Source organism: Atractosteus spatula, chromosome 5 (assembly GCF_055471065.1).
Source record: "Atractosteus spatula isolate fAtrSpa1 chromosome 5, fAtrSpa1.hap1, whole genome shotgun sequence".
NCBI classification, from domain to species: Eukaryota; Metazoa; Chordata; class Actinopteri; order Semionotiformes; family Lepisosteidae; genus Atractosteus; species Atractosteus spatula.
In genome coordinates, this window is record NC_142710.1 from 26,110,142 (window position 1) to 26,123,400 (window position 13,259).

The 13,259-nt window shown below is 36.4% G+C and overlaps 1 protein-coding gene across 2 annotated transcripts in view; it reads left to right on the forward strand.

The window, feature by feature from the left end:
- LOC148834819 (glutamate receptor ionotropic, delta-1-like) overlaps positions 1–13,259 on the forward strand; it is a 363,808-nt gene that overhangs the window by 290,053 nt on the left and 60,496 nt on the right. For both annotated transcript variants that reach the window (XM_088916450.1, XM_088916451.1), the window contains exons 6-7: positions 5,620–5,793; positions 11,938–12,099. In XM_088916450.1, the coding sequence (XP_088772576.1) occupies positions 5,620–5,793; positions 11,938–12,099 (336 nt within the window). The remainder of the gene's footprint in view (positions 1–5,619; positions 5,794–11,937; positions 12,100–13,259) is intronic.

The window sequence follows — 13,259 nt, forward strand, 5'->3', positions numbered from 1 at the left end:
TGAAAAGCACACCACACAAAAGCTTTTGTGGGTCTTCATGCTTTGGAGGAGTAAACAACTTGTCCTTTAATACAGTAAGGTCATGTTTGTTTAAAACAATATGTGGAAAATCAAGGGCACTAAAATCTTAAATACAGTATTGCAAGGAAATGCAGGTGCAATTCCCTTTGAAATACCCAGTCTAAAGGAGAGGGCAGATTATTCTATTCATCATTCTATTCATATTCTTTGTATTTATCCAATTAATAAACTCCATGATATATACAATTTATGCAAATATGTATCAACATATATCAACATATATATATATATTCATGCATACATATTATCCTTTATCCATTATCCTTTGTTAAATCAGTCCCTGAACACATCCAACATCAAATATTTAATCTTTCCCTAAATATCTTCTCATTCTAACCTGGCTATGTTCCCAGTTTCGGTATAATTTTGTTTGCTTTGCAGCATACATGTACATTACTCTCACACAATCAGCATAGTATCTTCTGTTCTCATGAGATATACTGTAATTGCTGGACTCTTTGGTACTGAAGTAATGTGGTAATCTCCAATTTCTCGTAACATTAATGAAGTTGCACTGTGAGCAACAAGAGAGACATTTGCAAGTTTGAGACTGACCAATGGATTACTATTACTCCCTGGATTTATCCTGAAACTTATTTGGCATGTTTTTACAAAAACATATAATCTAGTAAAATCAAATGTTGTGTTACAAACTATTACTACTTCTTAATTTTAAAAGCAAATTGTACCAGGCAATCAAAAAAGATGGTACAGGCACTATAATAGAGTTGTTTAAAACAAAAAACAATATGGACTTTAACAGATTGTAATCTAGATTTATCCTATGTTGCTAATGTGAAATATCATTCATTTATGGTGTAAAATTTGAGTATGGCAGTTTTCTTTGCACCCATTCTTAGTTACACCTTTGCCTCAGGATTGGAATTGCTATTAGCAGTGTTACTATTAAGGACTTATTACCATATTGTTAAATTCTTACTATTACTATGACTTTTGTAACTGTTGCTGTTGCTGCATGATGTATCAAGGTTTCTGTTGAAAGAAAGCTATGCAACTGTTTCAAAATGTTTGCCTGATTGTGACTTAATGTACAGTAGCTGCTCTGGATATGCAATATATTTTAAAGGCCTCTTTTTTTGTAGTGTCTTTCATGCTCATGAATGACTTTCATATTGTAGTGTTGCAGTGACAGACTGTAGTGTCCTCATTGCTCATAGTATGGTTTAGTAGTAGTGGTTAATTTTAAGAAAGGAGAATATCTGATTCTGTATCAATGAACCTGTGTTTAGAAATCTCATACAGTATGTTCTAGTCAATGTACAATGTACCTACTTACTAATGGCTGAATACAATAATAGCTAAATGATAGTTTTGTCTAATTCAGGGTCTAATCCATTTTGTCTAATTCAGTGTCTGATCCATTTTATCTAATTCAGGGTCGCGGCAGAGCTAGAGCCTATCTTGGCAAGCAATGGGCACAAGGTGTCAATGGATGGAATTGACCACTACATCACAGGGCACACACAGATACACACACACTCACACCAGGGCCAGTTTTCCCAGAAGCCAAATAACCTAGTAACATACATAAAGTGTTATAAGGGCAGATACATACTATTTTACTCTTTCCTTCGTGTTCCTTTTTTATGAGTATTTGAACTACTCAGGTTGACAGTTTCAGCTTTTTCATGAGTAATATTCCTCCAGCTACTGCTTCCTCACTGAATAAAAATGTACCACTTATTGCTTATTTATCTTTACATTTTCACAATAGAGAACAAAGCAAATGTTAAGACTGTGCCTGAAATATGCCATACACTGCATGCATTTTTTCTCCACAATACATATAAGAACACATTAAAATAGCATTGCACATTTCTTAATATAATCAGTAAACAATTTAGTTCTGGTAATTACAATGTTAAAACACTGTGCTAGGATTTTCAATATAAATTCATTTTGTGGTATTGCTAGATTTATTATTTGCTCTATACTTCATATGTTATAGGGGTGCCTCATTTTAGAATAACTCAAAATGAAATGTGACGATCACGTTACATTGTGTCCATAAAAATAACTTCAGAATGTACTGTAGATTAAATTCCATTTTCCAGGAACAGACTTTGCTGACCTCCAGATAAACTTGTCCTGTCTTCAACACGTGTACAAACTGCAGTTGTTAGATGCACAGATTTAGACAATTTCCTTCTGAAAACACAATGTACACGATGAGAGAGCAGCATTCAGATTGTTTCCTTGTCACTTAAGATGCACTCTGAAAAAGAAATTGCTCTTGTTTGTTCTACTTACAAAGCAGATACAGAAAAGAGGGAAAATGAAAATGATGGAGAAGAAAACAGTTTGTTAAATGATTGAAGGGGAGAAAACATCTAAAGAACAGAGAGCGTGCTTGTATATATATGTAAGCCTGTTCTGTTTTGTTTTTTATTCTAAGTTGTCTGTCAGGGAAAATGTTGATCAGAGTGGAAAGTTGTTTTGAAAAATGAATAATAAATATCAGAGCAGTATTAATATATATTCTGCCAGCTCTGAAACAGTGTGCCACTCCCTCCGTAGTTCGTCTACTATAGACAATGTTTTTATTTTGCAATATTGATTCGTAGCTTTGCACCATCTGTGTAGAAAAAAAAAAGTTGTCTAAGTTTGCTCTTGCTGGAATGTCTCGATATATCATAGGGCCAGATGGACCAATTTTGTCCCCTCAGGGTATGTTTTTACCTGCAGATTACCTGAATTGCAAAACAACATGCAACGTCACCACTCTGACATACTGTAGTAGAAAGAGAATTGTCAGGCTCTTAGTCTGAAAAAATGTTCAGTAATTCAGAACTTGCAAGAGGGGATTAGAGCATGTTTTCAGTGGTCTTAAATGGGAAAACAATGTTCACTTTGACAAGTCAGAGGAGTATAGCCCTATTTTTGGATCTGCCACTTGTCCCTGAAGTGGGTACCGGCAATTCACAGTAGTTCTATCTGTTATGCATAGATATTTTTAAAAATCATAGTCAATTAACTTAATCTGCTTGTGATTTAACACTAATCTTAGGTGAAGATTAAAAAAGCTCTGTTTATTTACATTTATGATTATTAGATCTGACTAATAGATATAACTCCAGAGGAATAAATAATTTATCAACACATCTGATTCAATTTCTGTAGTAGAAATTACTACATGGTTCTTCAATTCATTTAAAAAGGTTCATACACAGCATTTTACTGTGCTGTTGTGGTACTATATTTGGTCTGCGACAAAAGAGCAATGTATTTCTCCTGTGTGCCAGCTGTTGTTAAGAAAGCAATGATTCAGTAACCAGCAGCTCTAAAATACAGTATATTCATTTGAACAGCTGAAGTGGTCTGAGTTTAGTAAAGAAGAACAAAAAAGGCTATGTATGCTGTGGTTCTCACCATCCTTTCCTGCTGTACCTGAAATATCTGCAAAGAAAGACCTGCATCTGGAGATCAACTCTGCTCAGTGGAGATTTAAAACTTTTATGTGACATGAAGTCAGAAAACTTGTACAGAAGCGCAATTGAATCACCTAATGAAAATAGAACTCCAGCACTCTGGAATGGCATACAATCTCATAAAGGGCACCACAGGCTGCAGGTCATGAGATATTTGTTTCACAAAAAGCAGATTTCAGAGGACTTGCTCTACCTCTCACCTCCACTCTAAAATAACCAATCCCTATGGACAGAGCCTGTCTGTCTTGGTGTCCCAGCCAGGGTGGCAGTGCCTGCCTCTGCTGTCAAACATCCCTCTGACTCAGGCAGCACATGTCTTAGAAGGGCCTTGCATCCACATGGCTGAACCGATTCCCAAGAGCTTGAGCACAACACAAACAGGCAGACAAACGAATAAGTAAAAGTGTCTAAAATGTGAGAGGACAGCAGCTGTCTGGGACTTCTCACCATGGCCAAATCGCACTTCTGCCTCTGGGCTGACTTCTCAGTAAGGCGATGATATTATTCTGGCATTTACAGATGACACCTCTGAAATGGCCAGAAGGGCATAGCATGTCCTGTTACTGACAACAGAGTTTGAGTATTCATAGGCATACATTTTGGTGTATTCATATACACACAATATACTGTACACTTACAGTTACCTACAGTATACTGTATGAACAGTGATTGCACATCCCTCCTACACAAAGATAGATATAATCATATACATTTAGTTAGACACCATAAAGGACAGAATCTTAAGGAAAACAAGAAAACATGATACAGAAATAAGACATAGAAAAGGAATCACTTCTTTACACAAAGAGTGGCAGTCTGGAAAAAGCTTCCCAGCCATATGATTGAAGTCATACTCTGGTTTCTTTAGAGGTATGGATGATTGAGGCATAATCATAAGGATATAAAATTAAGGAAACATGACACAGAATTAAGACATTGAAACCATAATAGTATGGCTGAATGAGACTCTCAGATCAATTAGCTACAGCACTAGTAGCTAAACAAGCTCAATGGAACAAGAAGCCTACAATTGTCATTAACCTTTCTTCGGAAAAACATTAATTTTGAATTCCTCTGTAGATATCATGCAGAAAATCATGTCTTAAAAGTTCTTACAACATATTTGTCAATAATTCATTGGGTTAAATGAAATTTGTATAGAGAGGCATTATTTAGATACTGCAATTATTTGATGGAGAATTGAAATGTTTTATTTTCTGATGCTTCTGGATTAATTGTGAAACGTACATTAATTAGGCCTTTTTCTCCAATGAGAAAATGTAGTCTGCCAGGTAGCCTGTGCTGAAATCTGAAATGTTTCACAGCAATGCAGCTGTAACTAAAGAGATAAAAAACTCTACCATAATCCAACTGAAAGCCTACCACAACTCAGGCACCTTAATTATTTCCTGCCCTGTGTCTTAAAAAGTCACCAGGTCCTTTAAGGTTAACCTCTGTAGACACACAACAGAGGTGAAGAGCTTTAATTAGGCAGTTAAAATCCAGCCAGCATGTCCCTTGGCACCTCCATCAGCTCTGCAGAAGAGCACGTCATCTAGTCTTCATAGTTTATTCTTCAGATGGGACACAGAAAGACCCTGTTGCTGTGGCGGCTGACACTTTATGTGCGACGTGTCCTTTTCCGTGACCAGATGGGTCTGAATGTTTGGCTTGCTACAGAGTTGACACTCTACTCTCCATGGGTCAGGTCTCATGGTGACAAGTTCACTCTGCTCCTGGTGTAGCATTAACTCTGACAATAATGTCATTTTTTTCAGTGTGCTGCATGCTGTTGGACAGCAAATATTGATTTTGGATGTTGCAAAAAATAAAACGTAATACAGATACAGTACGTTAGCATTTTGTCAGATTGTAGCATTCAGGATTAATACATGTAATTGATTAAGATAGCCCTTTCAAGAATATCAGTGATGTGCTTAAATTGATATAAAGTTTCATACCTAATCTGAACAGTTTAAGAACAGACCACAGCATGCTCACATTGTCTATATCCTATTGTGTATTTGCACAACATAGTTATATTGAATATATTTATACTATATTGTCTGTACTTCTGTTCTTTCTGCAGGAGATCAGCGATGCAGAGATCTTGGAGCTGGTGCACAGTGCACTGGGTCGAATGACAGTCATTCGGCAAATTTTTCCATTGTGGAAAGACAGCAATGTACGCTGTATGAGAAACAACCACCGGATCTCCTCACTGCTGTGTGATCCCCAGGAAGGGTACCTGCAGTCTCTGGAGGTGAGGAGCATGAGCATGACTCAGCATGACTCACGATTATGGAGATCCTCAGTTACTCCTTATGCTATGAACACAGCTGTGTTCATAGCATTCAATTCTGTTCTCAATGGACTCATTAGCAATCCAGTGCTGCTAAAATTGGTGTTTCAGTGTCTTATGTCTGATAACATTCTTGATAAGATCACCTGAACAGACTTCATTACTGCATTATGAATATTTAAGTGATAGTGGAGGTTACTCTAGCAAAACATGCATTTTTCTGCTATTAAGTAATTTGTGCTGCATACTTTAAGTGATGTGAAGAAGTGGAAAAGCTCATTAGAAATGCGTGGGTCTAGATAAGCTTTTAAAGTACTCATTGATAGAGAACACCTCTCCTCTGTGGTTATTTAGTGTTGGTAAGAGTATTTCTGAGCTGCATTTGCCTTGGCTGTACAGAAGCAGTTTTCTCAGGGATTTCTTTCCAAATGGCGCTTATTAAATCCTTGGCAGGCTGTATTATTAAGAGTGTGTAGCCCAATTGGAGACCAAACAACAGACTCCTACTTATTCCAATCTGTGCACTACCCGATTCAGAAGATTAAATGTCTGTGAATAACAGAAGCTCATGGTAAAAGCTTTCACTTTGTATAGTACCACCATAGCCATTCTGTTGCACTCTTTTTGTAACCAGCAATTGTTTCTTTCTCTCAGAACTCCTTGAACCTCCTTTAACCCTGCTTTACAGTGCTTCAAGAACAGATGGCAAAGCTATAATGAAAATACTCTTGGGTTTCTTCCTCAATAATTCATACAAAAGAGGGTTAAATGGTATTTGGTGTTGAATCACCTTGCTGACAAGCAAACCCATGGGTTATTCTAGCCAAGAGCACATCAGCCTCTGGTGGATAAAATCTGTTTCAATAATAGATTTTCCCTTGGAACCTGGAAAGTAGCAATGGAGGAAACATTGAATTTTTAGAAAGCTGTTGTGCTGGTTAATTAACAATCAAGAAGATAAGTCACATATTCATATATTGGAGTCTTAAAACCAAAAGAAACAGAGGTGTCATCATTAATGTAACTTTTAATCTACATACAGTATCACTGGGAAACATCCCATATACAGTAAGTTGAGGCTGGTTAAAAAAGGAAATAGTGACATGAGCAAAAATAAACTCATCTTTGAGTTTGTAAGTCAATGTGAGACTTGAAGTATAGTGTGAGCAGGGTGGCTAGAGGCACTGTGTATATAGTCTTTCAGTCACAGTGATTTGTCACATATGCCAGCCAGGAGATGCACAGTCAGCATTACTGTGTCTTCACAAGCTGCCGACTGTCCTTGAAGCTTTAACCCTTGCCACACTACAACTGATAATGTTTTATTGTTTTAGTTTTGTTTGTGGACTCAGAATAATCATACCTACAGTACCTGGGTAAAAATGTAAATTAAATCTGAACAACCATACTAAACTCAGGTTTAACAAGCCCATTCTCATCTGTGTATTGTTTTTTGTAGCTGTACAAATGTCCCATACTACGGCAGGGTGCCCCATCAACTACTCATTAAAGTACATGACAAGCGCTAGATAATTTATTACATTTTTAAAATACTTCAGGCAACAAGAACAATGCCATACACAATACTAGCTGAAATAGCCCTATCTAAATCTGTTTGATACCTTAATAGAACTATTTGTAAAATTCAGAATTCCACTTTTATAGCTATAGAGATGCTATGTATTTTAAGAGGTCCTTTATGGAAGCTGTGGTTAATGTTCATTAACAATCTGTAACTGCTTGCTGACAGAGACTGTTCCAGAGCATTGATCCGAATGTCATTGAAGAAATACTTAGGTACAGTATAATGATAACTGGTTCCAAAAACTGGCTCAGTTAAAACTGTATCCACAGTTCATGCATACTGTTGCACAAAGATTGACAGAAAGAAAAGTTTTTACTTAGCTAATCTCATTTTGTGCATTGTAAGACATTTCCTGACTTAGGTGTTCCACAAATACCTACTTACATATCTACATATACACATGTACTGTATATCAACTGCATATATGAAAGTATATGACATAGCACAATAAAAAATTAAAGATGGCAATGTTTGATTATTTATATAAAAAGATGAATAATATCAAGGCAGCACAGTGGCACAGTGGAATTTGTATGTTCTGCTCATATTTGTGTGGGCTTCCTCTGGGTGGCCCTGGGTGGCCCTGGTGGCCCTGGTGTCAGTGTGTGAATGGGTGTGTCTGTGTGTGTGTCCAGGGCGTAACCTGCTTTGCTTGTGGAATAGGTTCTGGCTTCCGTGCAACCCTGAATTAGATAAAGCACTTGGAAAATGGAGAGATAAGTAATATCAAAGAAAAAAAACATAAAAAATGTGAAATCAATCACATTATGCAAGGAGGAGATTAAGATTTTACTCCAAAACGGTTTTGATTCTCCTTTCTATTTTGGCCAGTGGGGTACACAAAAAACTAGTGTGGAATAAATCCACTGTGGAAAACAGTAAATGGAACATTTAAATTCATTTTTGCAATTAAACAAAACAAGAAGGGTAAATGGAATGAAAAAAGGCATAATAAACATTTAAGACTTATTTTAATAATTTTTTCCAGCTTTTTGCTGAATACCTATTTGATAAAAAGACAATCTGAATGAAAAGTTTGAAATGTTGCTGACACTCCGAGACATGTAAACCAGTATTTAGTACTTTATTGCTAAAACCTTATTCAGGTTAGTTATTACAGGTAATACTGTAAATATCTTGTCAGTCTTTACAGCAGTGCCAGTATAACTTTCATAGTGTATATACAGTAACTAACATGTGGTTTACAGTAGAGTCCTAAAATGCTGTTTCTATTTTTTTAAATATATATTTTTTACATTTTCTTAAATTAAGATTAATTAATAGGCACACTAAGACCACTCTTGCTCTTCTAGCAAATCTAATACTGTGTTTTTTTAATAACTCAATTATCATTGCAGCTAAACAATGTACTGTATACATCACTAGAAGCTCTAGTTAAAACTGTCCATTGCTAATCAATAATATTTTATGAGGAAATAAAACCACATGACTTAGAATGTAAATTGTTTGTTAAGAGCATCATGTTTCTTCTTTTCAAACATCATCTTAATGCTATTTCTTGCTGTGATATTTGTGAGATATACTGTAGGTGTATACAGTATACCACTTGTATCTAATGAGTCAAAACATAAGTCCAAGTAAACCATTTTAGTGATAAACTAAAAACACAGAAATAATGTAAATTAACTGATCACAGCAATCACAGTTACCAATTAAAGCAATAATTACAGTAATCACAAATGTGCTTTGTGTTGTTTAAGCTTCAATCATTTACTGTATTGTGTGTAAGAAAAAAAAAAGATCAGAGGAAAACCTGATGATCCTGTAGAGTTAGGCACTGCCAGGACATATCACGTTTAAAGTTCACCTGCAGGCAGTTCCGTCCTAATCCCCTTGGTACACTCATGAGGATGTGCCTGTTTATCACTCCTACAGTATGTTTAGGAATTTAAACACTTATTGATTGATGTTGATTTAATAATTATTCATGTTTTAAGTGCTCATTCTATATTTCAATATAAAAAAATATAATGAATTTGTCATATTAACATCAGGTTACATCAATCATCCCCTCATAGCCCCAGGCAAAAGGTTTTGTAGGATTTTAGATTGAGTACTCACCTACTGTACATGTATGCCTATCCAGGGCAGTATTACAGTGGGCGGTACAATGGCAAGGTCACACACAGCTTGCCATTGTACTGTAATAACATCCATATTGTCTATACAGTAGCTATCAGATTCCCATCTGAAAAATATGTATTTAATCAACCTTAAATTAAACTGAATAAAGGTTCTGTTAAATATTTTCAGTTATTCTGAGATCTTTACGAGTTTTGTTCTAATTTTGATTTCAATTTCAAAAGAAAGACCCAGAAGGGCAAATGACCAAAGATTGTTTTTATAGCAGTGTGATTCACTGATTCTTTGGCATGATGCCTAGAGCCCAGAGTATAGGCAGATGCTTTCAGGTAAACTGCTAACACTTCAAATGTGTTAATTTAATGAGCAGGGGAATATGAAGCATTTAGTAAAGTTAAGAGCTGCATGCTACAGTTTCTCATTTTTAAAAAATGTGTCAATACATTGAAATCACAATACAATCAGGAGAAAAAAATGTAACATATGGTACATGCTTCTTATTAACTATATTGCACTGTACAGTAAATCCAACACACTCCTTCTTAAAGCTATTGTTCTCATAATCAAACTGAAACATATACAGGGCTGCAAAATCTTGGGATGAAGGTCCAGTATCTAGACCAAAATGTTCACATTGTCCAAAATTCTCTGCCTATATACCCCAAGACCATCACTATTTTACTTACTCTTCCTTTCAGTTCAAAGTGATAAAATATGTTTTAAGAGACATACTGTAACTACTGAAGACCTTGGATTTTGTACATTTAAAAGTGATGGTTGGTGGCTGGAGAAATTTGCATGTTCTTCCCATTTTTGCTAGTTTTTTTTTTACAGGTACATCAGTTTCCTCCCCCCCTTCAAAAGGCATGCTGGTAGGTTGGTAGACTGTGCTGCAATGCCCATCTAATGAGGAGCAGGAGCTGGGCTCCATGATCTTTAATCTGGTGTTTCTGCTACAAAACTAACCCTAACATTGTTAGGATAAGGCTCTGAAGAAGAAGAACAAGAAGGAGGAGGATGAGGATATGAAGAATAATGTTTATTTGCTTTTTATTGAGTGTAGTTAATACATTAGGCATGCCTAATACATTAAGTTCTTTTATTGTTTAAGTATATTACAGTGATAGAATATTTACTATATGAACAACAAGTATAGTTAGTATATGGAAATGAAATCATGGTTGTGTGAAAAAATGACTGCATTTTCTGTACACCACATTCCCTGTGTAATAATTTGGACTTGTGAAACGGCTCAGAAAGAAAACACAAGTTGGTTATTCATTTTTTATTTGTGTCCTTGATAAAAATTTAGATAATTGTAGCACTGCCAGCAACCTGTTCAGTCTGGAGTGCAGAGAAGAGGGGTTTAGATACCCCAGAAGTCTGAAGAATAGGGATCTGTCCAGTATCATTATAAAGTTCACAGATGCAGGGAAGCCTTATTATATTATCTATTATAGCTTAGTCTTTTCCATACTTTCTTCCTCTGCATGCTTTGCTATTCACATTTTTCACTATTGGTAATCATGATTAAGACTACTATAAGCTAGAATCCCGCTGTGCATCTGCCATCTTGCAGCACTGAAGTAAACATCCTCTTGCTGTTTTTCCTCAATTTGTTTTCATTGCTTTTGTCAGAAAAGAGATAAATTAATTGCCCTCTAACACTTTTCTGGCAGGTCATATGCTTGTATTATTGCTGGAAACACGTGCAAGAATAACAATATGCATAACTGAAAATATATGTTTTCATACCAGAATCAATCTAATTTGTTGAAGGCTGCCTTCTTTTTAGCTTTGTTAGCAAAAAGGCAGTCTGTGTTTAAATCCAGATTTTTAACACTTCATTACCATTTCTTTTCTAAAAAAATCTCAATACCAAATGTAGAACTTTTCCCCTCAATATTTATATGATGTATCACAACTCAACCAGGAGGATGAAGCCAGAAAAAGAGAAATAAAAACTGAAAACGAAACAAAAAAATATTCTGTGTTCATGTTATTATTTTCTCATGTTCAGTAAACCAACAATTACTTATGGAATCCAACCAATCTACTGCAGAACATTTTTCTAGACAAGCACAGACTCAGCAAAGTGAAAATTTCACTTGTTATGCACACGCCTGCTTGCATTTATCTCTTTGTCCTGCTTGCAGCTGCTGGGTCAATTGAAGGGTTCCTGGAGTGTATTCACCCTAGTTATATTTTTTTTATCATTTGTTTGGACTGGGGCAATGGAGGGGAGAGGTTGTATTTTAAGAGAAATTATTTTGGACTTTTAGTGCTATTTAAACTGCCTGATGAATACGACTTTAAAGAGTTAGAACTCACTGTATTGCATTTTATCTCTCTGTCTCTGTCTCTCTGGGCATTCTGTCTCCCTGTGTCCTCCTCTGCTCCTGTGTCATTGTGTCCAGGTGTCCAACCTGTATCTATATGATAGCGTGCTCATGCTGGCCAACGCGTTCTACAGGAAGCTGGAGGACAGAAAGTGGCACAGCATGGCCAGCCTGAATTGCATGCGGAAATCTACCAAGCCTTGGAATGGCGGGTGGTCCATGCTGGAAACCATTCAGAAGGTAAAGGCAGTGTAATACAGTATAAAACTCACACTAGACACACTAGACAGACAAGCCCCAAAAAATAAATGATTCAAAACTAAATTAAATTAAAATAGACTAAAAATGCTTGCCTTTCTTTTTCCCTCTGTGATATATACGGCTGTGGCAGTTCCCTCTTGGTATTGTGGCATGGATGATCTATACACATGATCCCCCTGTCACAGCTTACCTGTACTGTATTTGCTAACATTGCATAACTCTGGAGAACTGTGGAACCGGAGATCAGGCCAGACAAACCCTGGTGTAAAAACCTCCCCACTCTGACTTGGTCCATAACGTGGTTTTTTTTCACTGGGTTCCCCTCTATTGCCTAATTTCTAAATGATGTGCTTGTTTAATTAATTTGTAACCATGCACCACTGTACTTCTCCCTTCTAACCCCAACCTTCATGGAATGTGAGACCTGCTCCAACCATTTTAAACCCATGGGAGAGCCAGCCTGCTTCTCACTTTAATCCTATGAGACATGAATATCCTTCTTTTCTGGAAAAGCTGTAACCTTTAAACTCTAACTTTACAACTAGCCAATTAGACTCCTAAGACCTGTGTTCTGAACCTTTGTGTAGAAAGAAGCAATGGAAGGCAGCAGCAGATCTCTCTCTCTCTCTGCTTTGGGTGAATGCCTGCACTTTTCTCTCTCTGACTGGTCTCTAAGACACACACTTACGGCGTAAACTGTCACAGATGGCTGAGAGACACAATAGCTCCATTACAGCAAGGTTGAGCCTTGTTTTACCCTGTCATTTCCTTTGGTTTTCCTCACTCCATTAGCCTTTTTCCCCCCAGATTGGTATTCAGTCTGTTAAGGTTATGTTTCCTTATGTAGAGACCTACTGTATATTCATAAGGTGATATGCCAAAGAAAGTGCCATCAGCAATGCCCTGCATCTGCTAGGAGAAAATAAAACTAGTAATAAACATTGTTCTTAAATATAGCCCTTTTCAGGTATTTATTTGACTGAAGAATTTCAAATATTTGAAATGCAGATGCCTTTTCAACATTAATTGAGTAGTATCCCTTCACCTGCTGCTTTTACATACTTCTTATTTTCTGATATACAGAGAGACTGTACAGAGAGAGATATGTACATGCCTTCCCCTGAATGTCCCAAAAAATG